The sequence below is a fragment of the Marmota monax genome, unplaced genomic scaffold (assembly GCF_021218885.2).
Source record: "Marmota monax isolate L192 unplaced genomic scaffold, Marmota_monax_Labrador192_F-V1.1 WCK01_AAM20220418_F8-fsc00004, whole genome shotgun sequence".
Taxonomy (NCBI): Eukaryota; Metazoa; Chordata; class Mammalia; order Rodentia; family Sciuridae; genus Marmota; species Marmota monax.
Window position 1 is genome coordinate 27606442 of NW_026692881.1, and position 24661 is coordinate 27631102.

Sequence of the window (24661 nt, forward strand, 5' to 3'; positions counted from 1 at the left end):
GAAATGTTACAAGTGCAAGGGGGAAAATGAGAGAATAATGACAAACCTAATGCAACTCAAAGCAGGAGTGTTGCACGGGAAGATGCATCCCACTGCTTGTGCATAAAATCAAGGCCGGCAGATGACATCCAGTTAACAGAAGCGTGTCAACAGTGAAGTAAAGTGAGAGTGAGTAAGAGAGAAGCCCCTGAGACAGCCAGAAACAAAAATTAGTTGTCCTTAACAAGTTAAGGTTCATCATTATATTCTGGCTTGGAGCCATAAAAGCAGACGGGGGTATATAATGAGCTGCTTAGAATTTTTAGGGTGTTTATTGCATTTCATGAAATAGTTGTCTGAAGAAGGGGATTTCTTGAGAAGGAATGCACACGGGCCACATCCACGTCCACATGCAGTTGTTCTTTCTCGATGGTACACTTTCTAGATCTCTTGAATATGTGTTTAGGAAGAGGAACTTAGAAGTGTGTTCTTTATGTCTGCACCTAAAATTTGCCCCCACCCAAAGTGACCTCATCATGGTGTCTGTCTTCCTCTGGTATTGCGTGTCTGTCTGTGCGTGTGTGCGCACATATATACACACTAGTGTTCGCTCCCTCATGTGTGTGTGCATGTATTCTATAGGAAGGGAACGTTTGTTTTTGAGGCATGTCAGGCCTTTAGAACTCACAGTAAAAGCTGCCACTCCACTCACCCCTTCACCCAAAGGGCCTCCAGGAACACAGGAGGTCTTCCAACAGTGGGAAGGAGTAGGGAGTAACTTGGGAGCCCAAATACCTCCCAAGAGCTTGCTTTCCCTTTTATAAATTTTTGAGGGGAAGGTGTTAGAAGTGGATTGTCTCTTCATCCCAACTACCCCTTTTGTCCACCCCCATGCCCTAAAAGTTCTTAGTTAATCCTATTGAAATAGTCAAGTAGAGCAAATTTCATCCCATGCATGCATGATTATGTCAAAATGAACACCACTATTATGTATGACTCTGATGCACTAATAGAACAATTAAAAATAAATAAATACATAAAACAATCACATCATTGTTACCAAACTTCAGCACTAGTTTGAATTTGTAAAGGAAGCTACAGAAGAGGACCATCTTGGGGTGGATTTTCTGAGTCAAGTGTCCACAGTGGCTCTGGGGCCCCTGTAAAAATCACCACTGTCATTGATGTCTATGTGTCTGTTGATCTGGGTAGATGCTGTTTGATTTTTAATTTTTCTTATCATTTAACGTTTGTTAGATTAACATTCCATTTTGACTAAATGGAAACTAGCTCTGATCCACCTATGGGAAGAACTTTGTAAATAAAGGTTCTTTCTAAATAAGTGCCATGGTGAAGGACCTCTAGTTCACACTAGAGTTGGCTTTCTGAAGGAGGAGGTTATTACTCCTTGGGTAGTGCTTTCGTTGGAAAGCAACCATTGCCAAGGTCTGGGCTCCCCCTCGTCTGGACAGCCTCCCTGTCCCTGACTGGCATGGCCTCAGCGGGTGGGAGCAGGAGCTGCCATTTTGTGACCTTCTGGGGGTCTGCCCTGTCCGCCCTTCACCCTGCTTTTGTCTACAATGTGTGCTGCTCTGAAGGCGGGGGAAGGAGGGGTTCTTGCACTCAAGCATGTCAGGAACGCTCACAAACTGTTTGTCCTGTCCAGTTGTCACTCTACAGATGGGCCCCAAGTGTCTTGAAATCCACTCTTCATGTCCTGGCTCATTTGCTTGGTTGGGAAATGGTAATTCAGGGACTAAAATGTGTTTCAGAGTCTTTCTCAGAAATGAATAGTATTAGAGAAGAAAACACAAACTTTCGTCTTTATAATTCTGATTGTTGCAAAAGAGGCTTTTTAATTGTGTACAGACCACATATTAAGTAAAAATGACTTAGAGATTGTACTTTTGAGAGGAGAAAGGGCAGTCAGTACTCAAAACTGACTCAAAACTCAAAACGTGTGTGTGTGTGTGTGTGTGTGTGTGTGTGTGTCGCACCTTTCTGTGAAATGATACAAACATCTTGTGTCCATAACTTACGGGAGCCAAACAGAAAACATTTGAATGTTTCCCTATCTTTCTTCCTCACTCTCTCCCATTCCTGTCAAATGAGGGGCATAGCAACAAAAGAAAAATAAAAATTTCATTGCACTCCATCAACAGAATGAGGCCTAATGAGGCCTGCATAGCATTGTCAGAAATGTATGTATATTTCAACCACGTTAATATTTTATTTAGCTGTCAATATACAACAAAAGAGTTCACCTTTCATTCTACAGCAGATTAGGACTTAGGAAACTGTCTTCTTAGATGCCACTAATAATGTCTCAAAAACAAGTGGACATGCTGTTTCCGGCAGGTAGCCCAAGCCCGCCTTTCCGCCCAAGTACATCAGTTGAATTTGTCTTTTGCTAAAGATGTTAAAAATCATAATGTCTCATGTCAGTAGCAATAATGAAGGGGAAGATTGGCTTTAATGACATTATGAGAATCATTATGTTTAATTTATCACTAATTAACGCTGACAGGTTTCACATGCCGTGGGTGGCTTTCATGTGCATGTTACGTGCTGTGTTGTTTTTTTTTTTTTCTCTTTTTAAAAAAATTTGTATGTACACATCCCTCCTCATTCATTCATTTTGATTCTGACGATTTACACAGCTTCTTGTCTTCTAGGTTCCCTCCCCATATGGTCCCACCACATCACACTCTGCACACCACCGGCATTCCCCATCCGGCCATAGTCACACCAACGGTCAAACAGGAATCCTCCCAGAGTGACGTCGGCTCCCTCCACAGCTCGTAAGTGTCCCTTGCTGTTGCTCTTCTGTGGCCACAGTGTCTAGTGGTTGGTGGCGGATGCTTCGTGTGCTTGGACTGCAGCCCCCAGGCCACCTGGCCCGCTTGGGCTCCCTATAAAGAGGGAGAGGACGCACAGTGGTGGGCTTCACCCCTCGTACACAGAGCTCTTTTTTGTGTGTGTTTGGATGGCCTGGGATCTGTAGCCACTTCCCTGCCCTCTCACCCCGAAGTGGGACATTTGGAGCTTTGTTCTGCAAGCACCCGAGAAGCAGCGGAGGTGGGGCCGTGCGGGCTGCTTCCCACGCCTCGGGAAAGTTGTCTATTTGTGAAACTCGCAGTGATTACAGAATCTTGCCCCAGCCCCTCCCCTGGCTATTTTTGCTCCATTTTCCGGGGTGGAAGAGACTAAAAGTGGAAGTGTGCCTTTTATTGGAGACAGCGAGGCTTGGGTGTGAGGAGTCCGGGGCAGCGCTCTGGAGGAAGTTGGACCACGTGGTTGTTTACTGGGCTCTGTGTCTACTTTGTCTGTGTCCAGAAAGCACCAGGACTCCAAAAAAGAGGAAGAGAAGAAGAAGCCCCACATAAAGAAGCCCCTCAACGCATTCATGTTGTATATGAAGGAAATGAGAGCAAAGGTCGTGGCCGAGTGCACGTTGAAGGAGAGCGCGGCCATCAACCAGATCCTCGGGCGCAGGGTAGGCGGCCCCGTCGTGGGGACAAGGGGGAGGAGTGGACACGTCGAGGCCCCAGTGAGGTGGGAACCCTGTCCCCTAGCTCCATTTTGAAGTCTTCAGTGGGCTCCACTGAGTCAGGCCCAGGCATTCTGCATAGAATGACATTCAGATAGTTATCACCACATTATCTCTCCACCCCAGAGAGGGAGACAAGATAGATGGACGTAGGTAATGCTTTGTCTGAACACTCCTGTGAGCACTGGCTGTGTCTGGCTGGGTCTCTGTGTCTGTACCTGAGGCCACCTCTGGACACACTCGCCTCCCAAGGAGGTGTCAGTCATTTATCGGCCATGGTGTGGTTGATGATGTTTTTACATGTCTTTCTCTGTTCCACCCTGTGTCCCCTCCAGTGGCATGCACTGTCCAGAGAAGAGCAGGCGAAGTACTACGAGCTGGCCCGGAAGGAGCGACAGCTTCACATGCAGCTGTACCCTGGCTGGTCCGCGCGGGATAACTATGTAGGTGGATCATTTGCCATAGGACACTTTCCCTAGAGACGTGTTCTGTGTCCAGTGGGCAGGGAATCGTCACTGTCAGCTTGAATCTGGCTTTAGGACTGTTTATCCTGCCTGCTTCTGGGACCGTTACCATCTGGCCTGGTCACTGGAGGTGTGTGTCTTGGCTTCTAGTCTAGCTGTGGCAGCATGCTGTCTTTCTCCAGAAAAAAGGAGGGAGCTGGTGTCTGGTGACCTAGCTCAGGACCCCTGGGGTCCACTGGGGGTTCTGCACACCTCCTGGACCACTTCTTAGAGAGGCGAGCCTCTTGGATGGGTATTGGAGAAGGGAGACCACTGGGCTCATTCAGAGGGTGCCCCAGAGGGGGTTCCTCGACAGCCCTCCGTGGTGTGGCTTTCTAGGGCAGACCCTGGGGGTTGGGGAAGAGAGTTTCACTCCTCACAGGTCTTGCAGCAGGTCCTGCAGCCTGAAGGAAAAATGAAACGGTGGCCTTATACCACGGTGTACTAGAAGCAGGAAACCTGCCTCACCCAGAGAGGGGCATGATGGGAATATCCCTGAAAGTAGCCAATGGAAGTCACCCTTGCCAGGATGGAGGAAATGGCGTGGGCTGAGTGATGCGGGCGTTCCTAGACTCTGGTGGCTGCAGGATTTGCCTCATTTCCTCTCTGGGCTTTTGGGGAACACCCTAGTCGGAGGATCATTTTACTGATTGCACCAATACTCCCATTCCTCTCCTGAAGGCTTGCTGTCCTTTGGAGACTGTCGCTGTCACCATCATCCCCACCCATACATCTTCCCTAGTGGCCCATGGTCTGGGCTCTCTACCCCTATATGCCGTCACTTTGCATGATGCATTTTCCTTCCATAATGATTTGCTCTCCACTCTAAGGGGGGACCAATCCATCTTGATGGCAGCACCTTCCCTCCCGTTTGGTGGGGGTTGTGGACCAGTCCATGCTCTTCGCTTGGCGTCACCCAGGGTCAGGAAGCTCTCTGAGGTCATTAACTCATTGGTGATCGAGCCTTACCACACACGCCATGTTGAGGGGATTCGGAATCTGGCCCAACACGTTTGCTGTGAGAACTTGGTTGGCATCCACCAAGGAAACCATGACCATGCGCGTGACCACAAGGCCCTGAGTGCAGGTGGCTTTCTGCTTGTCCTGGCCACCTACCTCAAGTTTCCATCCTCGATATTCTTACACCTTTAAGCACGTTCTTGCTCATCTGCTCCTTGCTGTGTAGACCTTGGAGAAGGGAGACCACTGGGCTTAACTGCCACACCCCTGCCCGTCTCCCTCTGTCTCCCACTGGCCATAGCTGGCAGCACAGCACCAGCCTGCATTCCTGATGGGGGCTGAAGCAGGAAGGAGTAGTACTGCTCGGATGGCATGGCTGCTCCACCGAGAGCCCTTGTCGCCTTCGGGTGGGCATAGGGTGACGGCCTGGGACCTCTGCGTGTGCCCTCAGCATGTGTGCCGAGGGGAAGCCTTTCTTCTGGAGCTGAAAGGAAGAGGGTGAGAAAGTGAATGCTTCCCGCAGGCTTGCTGTCACCCTGCCTGAACCCCAGGTGGAGCGGGCAGCAGCAGGCAGCATCCACAGCCTGCACGCAGCCATGCGGTTTCAGGACAGCTGCTCTCCTGGTTGCAGGTCGGAAGTCGTTAGTTATCCGCAGCTTCTACTTGCTGCACACCCAATTCTTGGAGTAATCTAGAATGGTACCATCCAGTGGAATTTGGCTTTTCTACAGATACCATGGCCCTGCTGGACTTTGGGGTCACAGTAGGGCTTCTTGTACAGCTGTGCAGACCAGACTCTGCAGTTCAAGGTTGTGCTGTTTATATCAGGGTCTGTGGCAGTGGTGCCCCCTGGAGTTGTGCAGGGTAAATTCTCCACGAAAGGACAAGTTCAGTTTTGTGATAGCTTCATAAGAATGGTGTGTTGGACTTTCTGGGACTCACTTAGAGTGTTCCCCAAGACTTTCTGTGATGTGCTTCCTAGGTTTTAGAGGGTCCCAAAGTCACTTGATGTGACTTCTGCTCAGTTCCACATTCGGAAGGTGGCTTGGTGTGATAGAGAGCTCCCTGGGGACTTGAAGAGGTTTTTGGAGAAGGTCGGGATTTAGGGCCATGTGTCTTCCTTGAGGTGCTGTCAGGTTCCTGATGTGAGGAGCATGGATACACTCTGTCTCTGTCTTCTTCCACACCTGGGGAATAGTCAAGGGGCAAAAAGTACGGAATCGAAGGTCATGAGGATTTGGGGCTGCTGGGAACTTTTCTTCTTTAGCTCCCTTGCACTAGAAGTTTTTGCAAATTACTTTTGTCACTGAAAAGTCCTAACAGTTCTTCTGAAAAATGCCTTCTGAGCATGCCCCTTCCACAGCCCTGATGTCATCCAAGGAGTGACAGAACCTTTTTACTGCTATCTTAGGAAAAAAGAATGGTCCATTCTCTAGAATAGAAAAGAAGAAATAACTTAGTGCCATAGTAATGCCTCACCCCAGCTTCATTTCAGAACATGGATTTCTTCCTGCCTCTTTGACGTTAGGTTAAGGAGATAATCCTTTGCCATTTGCTCACCAGTTTCCTTTTTCTTATGCCATATGTTGGGCCTTTTCTTTCCTTTCTTCATTGAGCAAGGTCCTTCAAGACTAAACAGTGTGTATTAGCTTCCTCATGTCCCTTTCCTATTAATTATGTCCCTGTCCTCTGAATCCCAATTTCCTCATCATAGATCTCAATCATGCACCCTGCACAGATAGCTCCCCGGGGTCAGAGGTGGACACGGTGCCTTAGAATCTGTTGTGGGGCATTGGAATGGGAAGTGGGTACTAAAGCAAAGGCCTGGGGGTGCAGATGCTGACACCCCTTGAAGGTGAAACCTTTCTACGTTAATTGAAACTAGACCCAGCTACTGGATCCCAGACAACCACCTTGTACTTCACTTCATTCTCTTGGTTTTTGTTTTTGTTTGTTTTATAATCATACACCAAGGAACATAACATGCTTAAACAAAAGTGCTGATCAGAAGCCAAGACACATTTCCCAAGTGGCCCAGGCCCTGTGCCCCAGGAGAATAGAGGTACCTTCTCAAAACAGTGCTCTCAGCTCTCGGATGGAGCAGAGCCCCATGGCCTCTCTCTCTGGAGGTTCTTGCAGTGCCTAACCCAGTCTCAGTTCCTGTCCATTATTGTTCTTTTCTCTTCGACTGCGTCACCATTCGTGAGAAACTTTACGCAAAGGTAGCATTTAGGTATTATGGAGCACCCAGGAGTGTAAGGCCACTGTAGTGTAGTTCCCGTCCAGCAGCCAACTCATGGACAGGGTTAGGGCAGTCCAGGGAGAGGGGAATGAGCTTCAGACATTGGCCCACAGAATTCTCTCCAGTTCCACAGCCACCCTAGCAGGCTGCCAGGATTCCAGGGAGGCCCAGGCTAGAGATATGGATGGCTCCATGCAGTCCGTCATTGTTGGTCTTCTAGCAAGGGCTTCCATGCAGGGCCAGTATTGTTATGTAGTGGGCAGCAGAGCCCTGAGGTTGAGGGTTGGGGTGATGAGACTCCTGAGTTTCCAGGCTGGCCCTCCGTCTTGCTGTGCCACTTGAGAAAAGTCTGTAAAATTGGAATGGCAGTGATGCCTGGTGTGTAGGTTGTCATGAGGGTTAAAGGAGTCACTGTGCCCACTGGGTGCTGGCCACTGTCGCCAGCCAGTGTTCACCATCCTCTTCACCCGGCTGGTTTGACTAAGGATTTTTCAGCTTCTTGTCATGTGAAGACACACCCGTACAACCATTCTGTTTTCTACTTTCAGTAAAGACATGGGATATTCAGTGCTTTATTATGATGGTGGGCTTGAGTCAGATGATTGGAGACAGCTGTAGGCTGTTGCAGGTGTTCTGAGCACCTCTGAGGTAGGCTGGACCTGAGCTCCAGGGCTCAGGAGGGAGGTGATCAGATGCACTTAGACTTAGCCACATTTTTAACTTAGGATGGTTTTCTTGGAGTGCCACCCCATCATAAGCCAGCAGCCAGGGAGCCTCTGTATAAGACAGGCTAATGGGGGAACTTGCCTTCTCTTGTGGATGTCTACCCAGCAGATAACTCCAGGCCCTGTCCCACCTACCACCCAGTCTCTTCAACCTGTGCCCAGGAAGTGCCCACTGTAGCTGTCCTTCTGGATTCAGAATGGGGGAGGGCAGCTCTCTGCCCAACCTGCCCTGGAGAGTGTCTAGCAATCTGCTCCTTTCTGAATGATCCCTTTTGTGGAATCAGATGCCCTGGCTCAGGTCTGAGGTGAGCAGAGGTGTCTCTGCCATGCTCCACCACCCACTCATCCCTCCTCTACTCCAGGAAGTGCATATCCCTCTGGCTGGGATCAGAGCTCAAGGGCATTGGGGTGAAAGGGGTGGGAGATTGGACAGACTCCAGGGGACAGGTGAGGGTGGAGATGGCAAGAGGGTGCCCCCTCTGCCTTCTTCCAGGGGAGCCCAGACGCCCTCCTCCTGCCTTTCTTGAACTAAGCCGCTGTGTTTCATCTGTTCATCTAGGGGAAGAAGAAGAAGAGGAAAAGGGACAAGCAGCCAGGAGAGACCAATGGTAAGTCAGGATACTCAGGATGGAGGAGGAAGCGGTAGCTGGAGGGCCACTCTTATGCCAGGCTTCCATCTGGGGGAGGCAGGAGAAATTCAAGGCCAGGACATGGGGTGGGGCATCTTAGGCAGCCTTTTTGTTTATGCATTTTAATTAATTGCTTCATGACTGCCCTTTTAAAGCTAGTAACATCCATTGTTGCATGAAAAAGCACATTGTAATTCTAGTGGAATGTGTTTTTAAATAACTGCAAAGCCTGTAACTGGAGAGCAAGCGGCAGGCATGCCTCTGCGGGGATTTAGGCAGTCTGCTTATTTTGTATGTGTCTGAGGAGGGATGAGGAGGGGCTAGGGGAGTAGGAGGGGTGTGAGTGCGGGGGTCTTAACTGGGCTGTTCCTGAATGTTCCGATGCATGCCTTTACAGTGGTAAATTGCACCCATTTTAAATTAAGGAGGTTTGTCATTCTCTAGAAGGAATTAGAAATACTGCATAGGCAATCTCAGAGGTCCCTGGGAGAAGACCAGGCTTTTACAAACAAACAAACAAAATTCTTGAAGGCTTTGTATAATTTGTTCTTTTTTTTCAGAACACAGCGAATGTTTCCTAAATCCTTGCCTTTCACTTCCTCCGATTACAGGTGCTAATGTCATTTTGAGTCATTAAAATAGTTGATAAACTGTTTTTTAATTTTTCTTGCCGTTATAGTTTTATTAACATTAAACACGTATGACATTTGAACATCCTTTAAAATGACCATCTACACGGTTTCGTATGTTTCGGTAGATTTTTTTTTTTTTTCCAGTTGCTTTTGTTGTTTTTTTGAATTTAATTTAACTTCTGTTTTGTTTATTTATTTTTTCCATAACAGTTGTTTAAGCAGCAATGACAGTGATTTAGAGCTGAACTAACTGTGCAAATTGAATATGCAGTATTTCTTTAAAAGAGACTGGTAAAGAGAAAAAAAAAATGGAAGGAATTCAGTAATAAACCTCCTTAATCTAATGGCATTTTTTCATGGCTCCCACTAAGTTTTCTCCCACAAGCATGCATCCGCAGTATGATTATTTTTTTCCTTTGCTTTTTTATTTATTTTAGTTTTTTTTTTCTTCCCTTTTGCTTTTCTGCTTATAATTTGCAAATCCACTAGCATTTTACTGACCATTGCCTGCTTCAATGCTGCTGTGAGCTTCTAACTAACCCTTAATGGCTCATCCACACAGCCTGTTGACCTCATTCTGTTTCTCTCTCAATATTAACGAAAAGAGATTAAAAAGAAAAGACGAACATTCCAAAAGCTGCAATATCCCAAGACCATGACCCTTTTCTTTCTTTATTTCTTTCTGTTTTGTTTTGTTCTGTTCTTTTTATTATTTGTAGTTTTTTTTTCTTTTTTAAACTGTTGTCCTCTGAGAAGAAAAAAGCATGTTACAACTTAATTCCCTCCTTCGCTTTATTTTCTTCTGAAAAAAAAAAAAGAAAAGAAAAGAAAATTGAGAGGAAAAAAGGAAAAACAGAACTAAAAAAATAAGGAAAATTAATTGAACAAGTGAGTTCTCCAAGGCCTAACTTCCCTTTGGTAGCTCAAACCGAATCTGAGACACAGTCCTTAAAGAAGGGATACTGCAGCTTTATTTGCAACAGCTAATTTCACAAGTTGAATAAGAATGTGATTTTTACCTTTTTTTTTTTTTAAGTAAAGAAAGTTAAAAAAACGAAAGTCAATATTTTGCCATTAGTAACCAGGTCATTGATTTATTCCCTTTTTTATTTTTATTTTTTTCTTATTTGTATCTCTCTCTCCCCCTCCCTTCCCTTCCCTCCCTCCCTCTTCTCTCTCTCTCTCTCTCTCTCTCTCTCTACCTCTCTCTCTCTCTCTCCCTTTCTCCCATGTCCTCCTCCTCTGCTCGCTCCTTTCTTGAACTCATTCAGACCTGAGCGCTCCTAAGAAATGCCGAGCGCGCTTTGGCCTTGATCAACAGAATAACTGGTGCGGCCCTTGCAGGTGTGTATAGTCTCCCAGATTCGCTGTGCTGGTTTGCAGCTGGTCTCTTCCATCCTTCCCCCTTCTCTGGCCTGTTGCTTCATAGCTCTGTGTGTGGATCGTAGGAGACACGAGGGAGTGGGACACTGCCAAGTGTATGGGCTCGATGAGGGATGTGCTTGTTTTCCCGCTGCTGCTAGCCAAAATGCCACTGTAAAACAGCATCACGTGTGCCTCCTCGGGTCAGCGACTGCAGACCCCAGCGCGCCCTCTCCCAGGGAACATTGCCTGCCAACCCCCTTGTGACAGCCCAGGATCCTCATCCTGGCCTAGGTAGAATTCTGCCAATGACGTCACCTTCTCCCCTCCTCTTCTCTCTCTATTTTTATTTATTTTTTATTGTTGTTTTTTGGTTTCTGGTTGTTGTTTTGTGTGTGTGTGTGTTTTATTGTTTTATTTGATTTTTTTTTTCATTTGACTCATAGAAGTCCTTTCCTTTCATGCCCTTGGTGAGGGACGATTATCAAATAGAGCCAAGGTGCTGTAGAAGACAATAAGCTGTAGCTGAGATCTCACATCCGACTGAGCACGACCCACCATTGTGTTGTATTTTTTGTGTTTACCTTATGCTAACAGATGCAAATACTCCAAAGAAGTGTCGGGCACTGTTCGGGCTTGACCGACAGACTTTATGGTGCAAACCGTGCAGGTATATTACCACTGCGAGGCCTTTGGGAAAATCAAATAACTCTGTCCTTCTGGTACCTTAGTGTGACAATTTATTTTGACCTCCTTCCCATCTACTTCCCCCACTGGCATCAATGACTAATGATCCTCATTCTTCAAAATTTCCTTGCTAATTTCATGCTGTTTCCTGTCTCCACTTTCTCCTCCTCTCTTTGTCCCCTGCTCTTCCAAATAACGTGTCCCTGGTGGCAGGACTGAGACCACAGCCTTGAGAAACCCTGACGGGCCCCGATGCTTATCCTTTGCAAGCCAGTGTCCTGGACTGGTTTGGCCTAATGAGTGCCTCGGTTACCTGTGTCCTGAGTGTAGAGAGCCAGCAGTTCCCAAGTTTGGACCAGTTAAACGTGGCAGCGAGAGCATCCCTGTGCCCTTGGGAATTGGACAGGTTTCCCCCCCCCTCTTCCTTTTTATCCCCATCTCCCCTTTGTTGTTTTGTGTTTTAAAACCACATATTTCTGTACAGAGGAGCTTGTGTAGCTGACATTGTTTTACAGTGCTAAAAAAGAAGCGTGGCATTGAACGGCATGCACAGCTGAGGGGCTGTGGGCAGCGAGGCCTGCAGCTGCCCGATGCACAGAGCCGCAGCGTTAAAATGTATGCATACCTGTGCACCATGTAGCAGTGGTTCCTAAATGAATCAATGCAGCCCAGAAGCGTCCAAATCACGTCCCATGTTCCACCGGCAGGTTCCCACCCCACCTGTATTCTCAGGGAAGATGTAGGTACTTCTTCTTGGTGGAGGGCTACCAACTAGTTCCTGTCTCCTTTCCTTTCCTTTAATGACCACCTTTGGTTAAATTTGTTGTTTCTTTGTTCTGATACAAGCAGTCTTTGAATTTGGAATATTATGATGGTAGGTATCTCAACACCCCAACACGCGTCCCTGTTTGTAGTGCCTCCTTGTCACGTGTCCCTCTCCTCCATGCCTCTGCCATGTGCTCCGTGTCTAGACGTTAGAACAGATGTTCATCCCATCACGTGCATGCCCACGAGTCTGCTGTGTCTCTGACCCCCTTCTCTGATGCCAGTACTGAGAGATGGGTGAAGTGTGCCTCGAGCTGACCCAACAGATGACGAGGGAGGAAGGGCCCAAGGCAGGAGTGATGCAGGTGTCATGAGTAGGGACTTGGGACCTTAGATGGAGTCCTAGCAGGAGAGGAATGCCCTGGTCCTCAGAGCTAGCATCTCTCACAGAGATGGCAAGTGTCCTTTCAGCACATCTCTGGGATCTTCTCTGGAGCACAGGAAGGAGTTCTGTGATGAGAGATTGTAGGTATATCATCAGGATGAGCCAGGGAAGACGAGGCCCCTGCTGACCTATGGAGGCAGTGAATGTCAAAAACTGTACACATGCCAAGCAGGGGGATCCTTGGCCGTGGGAACCGCCCTGAGACACGGTGTGGTGGCAAATCACTGGCTGGTGGGAGCGTTCCTCCTGAGCAGTGGACACAGCTCACTCGGCCTCACAGTGAGGGTGGCTTGTGTGCCTGTTGGTTTATACTGTTCATGGGGGAGGGGTTTATAGCCCCCCACCTTTTGTTTGTATTTTGGTTTCAGAAGCAGTTGCTGCATGTTAGATTTGGCTTTTATTTTCCCCCTTCTAGAAGTTACTACTAACTACTACTAACATTGACCTGGACAGATATCCTGTCCTTGTCCAGCCCACGCTTGCTGAAAGCCAGGGTAGGATATTTCCTCAGAGACCAGAATTTTCTTGATATTTTCACCAAAAAAAAAAAAAAAAAAAAAAGACTGCCATCCTTTGTGGCTCAAGACTTTGTAGCTGTCCCATGTTTTACAGTGTGGTTTTCCACACGCAGGTTTGGGGCTGTAATATGGCTGTGGATGCTGAGGGGCCGTGGTCATAAGAGCAGTTTGACAGGCCCGCTCCCCAGATTTTCTTCCTGCCTCAGCCCCCTTAGAACACTTCCCCAGCAGTTATTTTTTGGGGGGGACATGAGTTCATACCTTAAATATATTAAAAAATCCATTCCTATCTTTTTTGAGGGTATTATTCCAAAACAGGATCAGAAAGAGTCTGTAGTTTCCTTTTGGAATAAATATGGAAGACACTAAAAATGGATGGAGATGCCCAGACGGGTGGGTAGGAGTTTGGGTTCTATACAAGTAGTAACCTGTCCCTCTTTCCCTGCCCAACTCTTCCTTTTAACTCGGCCATGACCACATGTGGCTTGATGGGGAAATCAATAGGACAAAATGTGCTTTTAAAAAAAGGGGGGGGGGTGGGGGGACAGAGAAAAGCAGTTGCAAACCGAGGCATTTCCTGACGCGTGTGTCCAGCTGCCTTTCCCTCAGCCCTGTTGGGAGCATCGCTCTGTCACCATCGTCTTTGTGTCCCATGTTCAGAGTGCCCCATGCATCCCCGGGATTGGAACCTTCATGTCGTCAGGAGGGCGGGAGGGGCGAGGAAGGCCCTGAGTCCTCTGCCAAGCAGGGCTCCTGAGTTCACTCAGGAGCACTCTAACCAGCTTCTGTTTTGAGCCCACCAAGTTGCTCTTCACTCTACCCTGAGAGAGCCTGGAATGCTGCTTGATGCCACCCCCTTGTCTTCTGGTCTCCCCTCCTTTCCTTCGCCTGTCCTCTCCGCTCTCATTTCCCCCATTGCTTTCTCAGTTTTGCATATGCCTTTCCCCGCCCCCTCTTTCCCTCCCCCCATTTTAAAAATGCATGGACATCTTAGTTTCTGAGCATGTTTTGATCTGCAGGCTAAGATGATTTAAAATGGAGAGGCTTGATTGTTTACCTTGGTTCCTGGGATGGGAGCAGAACCCTGTAGTCTGTGCCAGTCTATCCCAGGGAGAAAAAAGAACTTCACCAAACTGAGGGTGAGAGGGGGCTGCCCCTGCTCCCCCAGAGTTCCTTCGGACCCAGTGGGGACAGACAGACTCGAGCCACCAGCCCCGAATGGGTCTCAGCCTCTAGGAGGCTGGCAGGACCGAGCGTGCTCCCTTCCACCCTCCTCTCCTTCCCTTCCCTGCCATCTTGTGGAGTCCACACCCCATGCACTGACAAGTGTGGGGCTCAGAGCAGAGGAGGAGCTCAGTACACCCCTGACTGAAAGGCCAGTGACACTGTCTAGCAGGGGTCGCCTTCACGTGGGCAGCATCTTGGCCCGGTGTTCACACCCTTGTTTTCAGGTGGAGTATTGGGGCCTTGGTTCTGACTGCGTATTGAAGGGTCCTTGGATGAGCGTGCGCACATCCTGTATCTGCATTATATTTATAGCATTAGTGGGTTGATCCCAGGATCACCTTTCCTACCAAGTGTGATCCCATCAGACTGGAATTAAGGGTGGGAGAGGCTTTGAAGTCACATGCCCAATCTCTCAGTTGATTTTCTCTGACTTCATCCTTTGATGATAAGCAAGAAAGGCTCTGAAATTCACATTCCTATTCCTTCCATAAACAGGCAGTGGAGAGGGGAGGTTCTGGTTTTGGTGCAGGGTAGAGTGTCTTTGTGGTTCAGACATGATGATCCCAGCCCCAGGAAGGTCCCTGCTGTGATTCCCTGGCACTTCTTCTTTGTGGTCACTCCTCTGTGACTGGCTTGTGCTGCGCCCTCCACTTCCTGGCCTCAGCATTTTGTCAAGGCCATGACGCCCCTCCATCCCATCCTCACCGTCTGTCCTTCCAACCTTTTCACCAGGGGGTGGGGGAGGGGAAGCCCCAAATCTTCAAAAAAAAATGATCAATGAAAATTTTTTTAAAAATCAAGTTTGAATCTTAATTTAATCCACAACCTGCAGGCCATACAACCAGTTATTCTTGTTCCTTTGGATCATTTTCTGTTTTTCTTATTCTCGCCCCTCCCCCACCTTTGTTTTTCCTCTTCTACCTGTTTTTGGTGGTTTTCTTTCCAGTTTTTTTTTTCTTTTGGTTTCGTTTGTTTTGGTTTTGGTTTTCTTTTCTTTTTTTTAGTTTGTTTTATTTTCGTTCCCCCTCCCCTCTCACCTGATTCTGACCTCTCTTGATTTGGTGTGGTTCTTAACAGACAAGCCCGAAAGCTCTCTGGGCGCCGGCAGCCTCACCGTGGTGGTGTGTTAAACCTTTAAGCCTCTTGCTAGTGCTGCCTTCAGCTATGTGGGCTCAACAGTCAGCATTTTGAGAGTCTCATTGATAAGAGGCGCTGGGGAGGGAGCTCTGTCTTTCTCTTTTTAGACACACATATACACCATTGGGGGCTGGGGGTGGTAGTGGTGGGATTTGGGGAGGGAGGGCAAGGAAATGTGGTGGGAAAGTGAAGGAACGTCTAAGCCCAGGGAGAAATAAGCTTTTCTGTTAATATCGGTTTGGATGAAGCCACTTTGGCAAATTGGAGCCACCCGACGCAGGTGACCCCTGCAGTCTGCTCACTTCTAGCTGGGCAGGGGTGGGACCTCGGGTGGGCCAGCGGGTAGGGCAACCTCCCGAGTGTCCTGTGTGTCAGAGCAGACCTAGAGAGGGCCATGTGGTCAAGGGAGCCGGGCAGCCTGGCACCGGGAGTGCCATGCTGCAGGGTATCAGCTAGCCGACGTCCCCTGGCCGCTAGCATCAGATGAACTGTCCCTTGGCATCTTTGCCTGTTATTCACAGATGACTCTCTCCCCTGTTTCTAGGAGAAAAAAAAAGTGCGTTCGCTACATACAAGGTGGAGGCAGCTGCCTCAGCCCACCCTCTTCAGATGGAAGCTTACTAGACTCGCCGCCCCCCTCCCCGCACCCGCTGGGCTCCCCTCCCCCCGACGCCAAGGCACAGACTGAGCAGACCCAGCCGCTCTCGCTGTCCCTGAAGCCCGACCCCCTGGCCCACCTGGCCATGATGCCCCCGCCGCCCGCGCTCCTGCTGGCCGAGGCCGCCCACGGCAAGGCCTCCGCCCTCTGTCCCAACGGGGCCCTGGACCTGCCACCTGCCGCCCTGCAGCCACCCATCGCCCCCTCCTCGCTCGCACAGCCGTCGACGTCTTCCTTACATTCCCACAGCGCGCTGGCCGGGACGCAGCCCCAGCCGCTGTCCCTCGTCACCAAGTCTTTAGAATAGCTCTCGGTGTCCCGCCTGGTGTGAGTGTCCCTCCCTCCGGTCCTTGGTTTGCCTCCCCCCACCGGAAAGCTTTTGTTTTGTACTCTTTAATTTTGTGCCACGTGGCTACATGAGTTGATGTTTATCGAGTTCATTGGTCAATATTTGACCCATTCTTATTTCAATTTCTCCTTTTAAATATGTAGATGAGAGAAGAACCTCATGATTCTACCAAAATTTTTATCAACAGCTGTTTAAAGTCTTTGTAGCGTTTAAAAAATATATATATATACATAACTGTTATGTAGTTCGGATAGCTTAGTTTTAAAAGACTGATTAAAAAACAAAAAGGAAAAAAAAAAAAAAAGAGAAGCAATTTTGAAGCAGCCCTCCAGACGGAGTTGGTTCTGTATTATTTGTATTAAATACGAGCTTGCGAACCAATCATTTTACACCTGGTTTTTAAACCACAGGGGCACGGTGAATGCAGTGCCATTACCTTTTTTTTTTTTTTTTTCCTGTGTGAAACAACTTTTATTGTGATGTTACTTGTTATTGTTTAAATGTACAGAAACAAAGGGTTAAAATGTGTTAATATACCTTGTTCCATGGTGTTGTTCTTTTGGGGGGAGGGGGATGCTACTCAACAATTAATGGAATCACAACGCTGTTGGACCAGTAGTATTTATTGCTTTAGAGATTGCTTGTACCTGTACGTCGTCCCTTTTTAAATATGTTTTCCTTTTTCTTGAAACTGTATAAAGTTTTTTTCCCCCCTTAGCATAAGCATCTTATATATAACAACTCATTTGTACAAGGTTTTTAAGTTTATATATAAAATGTGTATATATTTTTTTGTTTCCCTTTTTGACTTTTTTTTTTTCTCTCTCTCTCTGTATGAAACCCAGACGCCGCCAAATGGACATTCATAGTTGCATTAAGGATCAGTAGCATTAACAAAAGTTGCTTTAAAAGCCATTATGTAAAACAAGACTTGAACATTAGTGAGGGAATCCTAGCGAAGCTGTCTGAGCAGCAGTGGGAACCGCCCGTTTCCCCTGTGAACTCCTAGTCAAATGCCCTGTGCCCTTAGGACATGGACTGACCGTGTGCAAAACTTGATGTGCCAAAATTCTCAGTGACTTTAGCTTTCTCCCTCTTTTTGATGCTGTACTTTCTGTTCACCATGTTTTGCTGTGATGTTACATAGGTAGATTTGTATGTAGTTTTAATGTCACCTATAACAAAATGTGTTTGGTAGCAGATTGTCCAGAAAGCATTTTAAATGAAGAGGTATAAACCCTTAAGGGCCAAAATTCTGTATATTAGATTACTCTTAAAACGAAAAAACCAGCTGCCGCTTTTATGTATACACAAGACATACAAGTAGGTAGCGAACTTTAAAAATAAAAAAAACCTAGGCATGTTGATGTTGCAAAATGCTGTATAAAGCTGAAACCTGTTCATTCAGTGCCATTGTAGTTGACATGAAGCGATTGTAAAACTGTCTCCGATTTTTCTCTGGTTTATTAAAATGCTAACTATAACATTTTTTGTGAATACTTTGAATGTTTCCTAACAGTTGTGATGTTACTGTTCCGTTTTATGCTCTTATTCCAAGTTCATTTTTAATGGTTTGGAAGCCATTTTTGTAATGAATAAATGTTCATGCTGTACAGTATCTGTAGCATGCCGTTCTGGATTAATAAAAGCAACTTAGTATGTGCAGATAAAGACTGGTCACTTGTTTCTGTGATTTGGATTTTTATCTCTTTGCAAATTGGACCCCTCTCAGTTGGGCCCTGAGACCATGTGTGGGTGTTGGGTGGTGACCAGATAACCAAAAGGTGGTCTTGCGCTCTTGGAAGGAGGTGACTCCCCTCCTGCATCCTGAATGCCCATTTGGTATGCCTGTGTACCTGGTTTGTATCCTGTGTCATTTATAGTGAACATTACCTAGGGAAAAACGGGTCTCTAGGGCATCTTTCCCTATATTCAACTGTGCCACTACCAGTAAGTTGATCAATCAGCAGTAGATGTCACTTGATTGGCTGCAAAACAGTTACTCTACTGTGTCCTGTGTGTCCCCTTCACAGTGTTGAGCAGGAAGGATTTAATTCTGGTGAATGACACTGGCTCACCAAGAGTGGGTTTAGGAACCATGGTTACTGCTTGGCGACCATGGATGTAGAAGTAGCCTAACTTCTTTCCAAGAACTTTCTGTTGGGAGAGCTGTAATCAGTTACCCTGAAACCCTTTCTTTAGCAGGAAGCAAGTGGATTTCCTGAAAACTGCACCAAGGTGATTCCCTTAGTGGGTATGCAAGGGTCTTGCTGTCTGTGGGACCCTTGGCTGTACACTGGCAAGGATGGCCATTTGTTACCATCACTGAGGAGGGCCACAGTAAAGATCTTCCCAAGGTTTCCACAGGGTGTAACTTCTCTTGTGGATAAAGTGGATGGATGGATGGATCTGTTGTTCTGGGAATCTAGGACATCTGCACCTTCAAAGGATTGTGATTTCAATGGGAACAGAAGCGGTTCGTGTTGCTGTTGTTGTTCCTTAAGGTTACCACGGTGTCACATCAAGGACTTTAAAGCTCCTCGGAAACTGCCTTGCCCGAGCTAGTTTTTGTTCTGTGAAATTTCAGTATTTTGTTTTTGCTTTGTTTGGTATTCCCGGTGAAGAGTGTTGCTGGTTGTCCTTTCCCATTTTATTCTGCACACTGGGCCCAGAGTGACCTTTGAAAACACAAATAAGAGCACTGTGTGTTATTGGTGGCTGTGTGCCAAGCCGTCTATGTGCATTTTTTCATTTAATCCTAACACTGCCACCTGAGGAAGACATTATTCTCCCCCAGCTCCCTCTGCCTTTTTTTCTAAAAATGGATTTAGAATCTCAAAAGTGTTTTGTCCAAGGCCTCATGAGTTGGGACTTACTTAGAATGGAGACCTGACTCCAAGCCACCTTCTTAACCAAGTGAAGCTGCCTCTTGTAGAAGAGATGGTCCTTCCACTCCCACACAGGGTGATGGGACAGTCTTTGGAAAGGTTTCTGTGTGTCCCCACCCCCTCCTCTGCCTCACATGCCCACCTACCCACTGTCCCCTCTGCTAGAGACCTAAGCCACCTAAGAGCACATTTGCTCTCCTGCCTAGAAAATTCTCCCTCATATTCAGGACTCTAGGACATGTTCAGGACACCTGCTCACAGTCCTTCCTGTCACTGCCCCATGAAGGTGGCTGACGTCTCTTGCAGCCCTGTCTTTCCTCGCTTTAGCTCAACCATGCACCATGGCACAACAGACATTGCCTCCTTAGGCCACTCAGGGGCACAGTGTATCAGCCGGTGCTGTGACATCTTGGACCTGTACATTGTAGGACGTTCACCAAAATCACTGGCTTCTACCCACGGGGTGCTAGTAGCACCTCTGCTCCTGACAATCATGGCAACTAGAAATGTGTCCAGACATTGCCATATGCCCCCCGGTTTGGGAAGTGTAGCAAAGTCACCCCAGTTGAAAACCCTTTCTCTCTTTTTTTGTCTCTCTCTCTCTCTCTCTCTCTCTCTCTCTCTCTCTCTCTACTAGGGATTGAACCCAGGGTGCTCTGCCACTGAGCTACATTCCCAATCCCCCCACCCCATTTTTTTTATAGAGATCGGGTCTCTAGGTTGCTCAGGCTGGCCTGGAACTTGCCATCCTCCTGCTGCAGCCTCTGATGCCACTGGGTGAAGACCCTTTAGAGAGCCCTCTAGAGCGGCAGGAGTGTGACTTTCTTGTTCACTGCCACATACGAGGGTCCTGGTTCCGTGCTGTGCACACAGTGGGTGCTCTATTCAAGGGGGAAAGGAAGGAATGAGGTGTGCCAGCTCCACGCTGTGTCCGGTGAGAAGCAGAAGGACGGAGACTTTCCTCAGGGCTTCCCAGTGTTCTGTTCTCACAACTTCCCGGGTGTTGGTGACCTCCTTAGCCCTTTCAGCCATGTTGGGAGGTAACTCCATACAAAGGCCAGGGGAAGGGCAGAGGGCGGCGGCCCCTCTGTCATCAGCCAGTCTGAGGGCAGACCTATTTCTAAAATTCACAGTGCAGGTCACCTAGCCCCACGCTTTATCGCCCTCTGATGTTTGATCCATACTTTGAGGCTCTTTCCACCTAAATATGGAACTTCCTTTTCTCGGCTCACCTTGTTCTCAGCAGTCCGGGTCCCAGTCCCCCAGTCCTGCCCTTCACCACCTCCTCTCTGCCTCTGTTGGACGTCTTCCTAAAGAGTTGAATTTCAAACTCAGCATCTTCTGCTTTCATCTGTAAAAGTGGATCTGAGGGGTTTTGTTCCTGAGAGACCCGGAGACAACATCTAGGAGACCAGGATTCACTCTCGCCATCTCCTCTAGGAGTCATATCCTTCCAGCTGATGGACCTCGCCAAGTCTATTTGCACACAGGGAGTGCAAAGGAATTGCACCAAGGACACACAGGATGTGGGAATCTCCAAGCCCAGACTCGCTTTCCTGCTCCATCCTAGCCACATGCTTTATTGCCCTCCAATGTTTGATCCATACTTTGAGGCTCTTCTCACCTAAATATGGAATTTTCTGTAACTGCTGTAACACATTCCCACAAGTTTGGTGGTTTAACACCACAAAAATGGATTCCCTCACAGCTCTGCAGGCCAGAAATCAGAAATCAAGGCATGGCAGGGCCACGTCCCCTCTGAAGTCACTGAAGATAAATGTTCCTTGCCTGGTTCAACTTCGGTGGCCTCCTGCGCCTTGCCCTTCCTTGAGTTGTAGCCCCACTACTCCGATCTCTGCCTCCATCTTCACCTCTCCTTCTTTGAGTCTGTCCCCAAATTCCCTCTGCTGCTCTCTTATAAGACACCTCTGATTGTATTCCAGGCCCATCTGGGTAATCCTGGAGGTGCCTGTTCTCTTTAGATCCTTAATCATATCTTTTGACATATAAATTCTCCTAACTTCTAGGATTAGGATGTGGACATTTATGTTTGGGGACCACCATGCAGCCTATTTCATTGATCCAGAGACAAAAGTCTTAGCACAGAGCCCTCCAGAATGGGCAGTTGGAACTGGTCTCAGGTAGGCCCGTGAGGCAGTGACGATTGTAGTAGGTGGTCTTCCATTTCAGATATTGGAAGGTTCACCTGGAATGGTAAGTCATAATGTTATGATCACAAAAGCCAAAGGGCAGCTATCTATATGTCTTTATTTTTCCTTGGGATTCTGCAAGTCCCACTCTTCAACCCCCGAGTTAGAAAACCACGGAAATCTAGATGTGGAAGACACACGCACATGGCCCAGGGACATTGTGACCCCTCCATGGCGATTCGTTTTACCTTAATGGCTCTCTGAAAATGATTTCCCCTGTTGGGGAGCCGCAGTCCTGGCTAGGATGCTTCTGTGGCATAGAAGTGGGTTTTTAATTAAAGCTCTTTGGAATGAAACTAAGGTGTAGCCTAAGCGTCTCTGTGAACAGTGCCCGAGGCAAGTGCCACAGACCAGAGCTGGGATCACGAATGAACAGGGAGGGCCTTGGATTTGATTTCCTGAGGAATTCCCATCTGAGGTTGGCCTCTGGTCTCCCACCCCAGGTCTGGTTTACCATCCCCAGGTTGGGGCGCTGGCCAAGACCTGCCATGAGCTCTGGCATGCTGTGATTTTGACAGGTAGCACTGTTAAGTTCTGGGCTTTAAACTCGGCTTTTTAAAAAGCTAGCATCTTGCAAGTACGTTTGATGTAGCTGTGAGTAAGCACCTTCATTCATTCATTCGACAACTGTTTCTTAAGCATTTATTTTTACCAGGTGCAGTTTCATGCACCGGCACAAGTGTGAAAACAGGTTGGTCCCCCATTTTGCCCTCTGAGGTCAATCCTGTACCATAGTACAAAATGCAACTTAAAAAAATGAGTTTATGCAAGGATAATATTATTTACTAAGCACAAATCATATGCCAAGTGTATTTGTCAGCTAGTTCTGCAATAATGCTGTGTAAAGAGCAGCCTAACATCAGAAGTTTACAAGAGCAAGCATTTCTCTTTCTTGTGAAGTTGAGTGGCTTTTACAAAAGCACACATGTGGGGAGACTGAGGCTAAGATTTGAACCTGGAAGCCTGACTCAGGAGCCTGTGTGGCTAAAGGCCATTCTGTATTGCTTATGACAAAAACACAGCATCTGCCCGGTTGGTGAGAGTCTGTGGGGGCGATCACGGGGAGGGCTATTGGAGCCAAGCCCTTGGGAGAGGTTTTATTATGAGACCACCAGGTGTACTTGCATCCTCTGCGTGCAGAAGGTTTTGTTTTGGTTTGGTTTCTCATGCTGGTATATAATAATTAAGACAAGTGATAGTTACTTAGATTAGCCATTTTGGACTCAGCACCAGAAGTTAGAGAATCTTAGAAATCAGAAGAATATTAGATGTATATGAATATTTATTACGGTATTGTACATTCAAATTACATAGTATTTCAAATTATGGGTTGCAACCCATGGATAGGTCAGGAGAGCAATTCAATGAATCAAGGCCAGCATTGTAAAGAAATAAGATAGAATGAAATGGAACATAGATTGTATTGTTGTATGTGTGTAATGCATTATGTAAAATTACTCTTTCTACAAGAGAAAAACAATTTAAAAGCCATATCTGAACAATAATAATAGCTGTAATATGTTGAATAATAATAATAATAATAATCTTTATATTTAAAATGTAATATCATGATGTATAAAATGTATTTATTAAAATAAAATGTATTGACGGGCATTTTATTAAGTATATTTTGCCAGCATTTCCCCAAATCAGCTCCATAAAGCCTTAGTACTATGGAGTCATCTAGGTCAAATCTGTGGGAAACTGTTTTTTTTTTTTTTTTTTTTTTTGTACTGGGGATTGAACCCAGGGGCACTTGCCCACTGAGCTACATCCCAGTCCTTTTTATATTTTATTTTGAGACAGGGTCTTGCTAAGTTGCTTAGGGCCTCTCTAAGTTGCTGAGGCTGGCTTTGAACTCACGATCCTCCTGCCTCAGCCTCCTGAGCCACTGGGATTACAGGTGCCACTGCACCCAGCTGTGGGTAACATTTTATATTGTGCTTCCTCTTAGCATTTCAAAATGCTCATTAATTTATAAGGTTCCATGAAAGGCTGTCGTGAAGACTCTTCTTTATCTTAACCAACAACATTTCCCAAATGTAATTGACAATGGAAGATTGTTTGAGAGGATAATGCCTGTTAACATCCTCCTGAATAATTGCTCTGTGGACTACAACTCTTTACAAGTCTATTACCTTCAACAGCTCTGACATAGTATTAGCTCCAATTTTCAGAAGAGGAAACTAACACTTAAGTTAAATAGTTACTATTTATTAAGCATAAATTATTTGCTCAGTGTATTTGTCAGCTGGTTCTGCAATAATGCTGTGTAACACTCTATCCTAATATCAGAGGCTTACAAGAGCAAGCATTTCTCTTTCTTACTATCAGGTCTGAGCTGACTGGGATTCTAATGGGATCAGCTGTGCTAACCTGAGTTCAGATCTGTTCAATGTGTCTCTTTCCCTGAAAGTAGTGGCTTTCCACACACCAAGAAGGTGGGAAAGTACACTCTGTCCATAGTTGACCAATGAAGTCAAATGGCAGAGGGTGTGGTTGTATAATTCTATGATCATATCAGAAGAAATCATTGGGCACAAAAAATACAATCTACCAAGCTTTGCACCAATCATGTTTCACATCTCATTTAATCTTTACAAAAATTCTGCGTTGCGGGTATAATTATTGCCCCTATTTTATACAAGAGTAAACTACGGGTTAGAGATTTCAAGTCTTGCATTCTGGCAGGAACTTCCAGCAGAAAGCTGGTCACCAGTGGCTTCAGTTTTCGGAACTTGGAGGGAAAAGCAATCAGTGTCCACCATAAGTATACCATTAGCTGTGTTTTGTAGAGAACATGTTATCAAGAACATTCCTCTGCCATGTTCGTGTGCTACAAGTATCACAAACTCACTTACAGAGTGAAAAGACAAGCTACATTCCAGAAGACAATGTTTGTGACACATTGATCTGGCAAAGGACAAATATCCAACAGTATAAAAATTCCCAAATATCAAAAGAAAAGAGTTCAATCCATTAAAATAATGAGCAAAACACAACCCAAAACTGGGACTTGCTAATTCACAAAGAGGAATACCCAAACGGCCTATGTTTGACTTTGGTAGATGGTCATAATAGCTTCAATCTTGATGGCCCAAAACTGGGTCAAGCTAACTGTCCCTCAGTAGTAGAGGAGGTGGGCAGTGTGGTGGTTCTCATCCAATACCCACAGATTGTTCTGGGTTTTTCTCA

General features: G+C 46.6%; 1 protein-coding gene across 46 annotated transcripts in view; it reads left to right on the top strand.

The window, feature by feature from the left end:
• Tcf7l2 (transcription factor 7 like 2) overlaps window positions 1-18039 on the top strand; it is a 188100-nt gene extending 170061 nt beyond the window's left edge. For 9 of the 46 annotated variants that reach the window (XM_046449744.2, XM_046449746.2, XM_046449745.2 and 6 more), the window contains 7 exons: window positions 2640-2780; window positions 3316-3475; window positions 3865-3972; window positions 8519-8567; window positions 9149-9199; window positions 10492-10564; window positions 15906-18039. In XM_046449744.2, the coding sequence (XP_046305700.1) occupies window positions 2640-2780; window positions 3316-3475; window positions 3865-3972; window positions 8519-8567; window positions 9149-9199; window positions 10492-10564; window positions 15906-16326 (1003 nt within the window). In that variant the 3' untranslated portion in view covers window positions 16327-18039. Of the gene's footprint in view, window positions 1-2639; window positions 2781-3315; window positions 3476-3864; window positions 3973-8518; window positions 8568-9148; window positions 9200-10491; window positions 10565-11179; window positions 11254-15905 lie in introns of those variants that run through there. The other 37 variants (XM_046449747.2, XM_046449748.2, XM_046449756.2 and 34 more) reach the window with 14 other exon arrangements.
• The last annotated feature ends 6622 nt before the right edge of the window (window positions 18040-24661 follow it).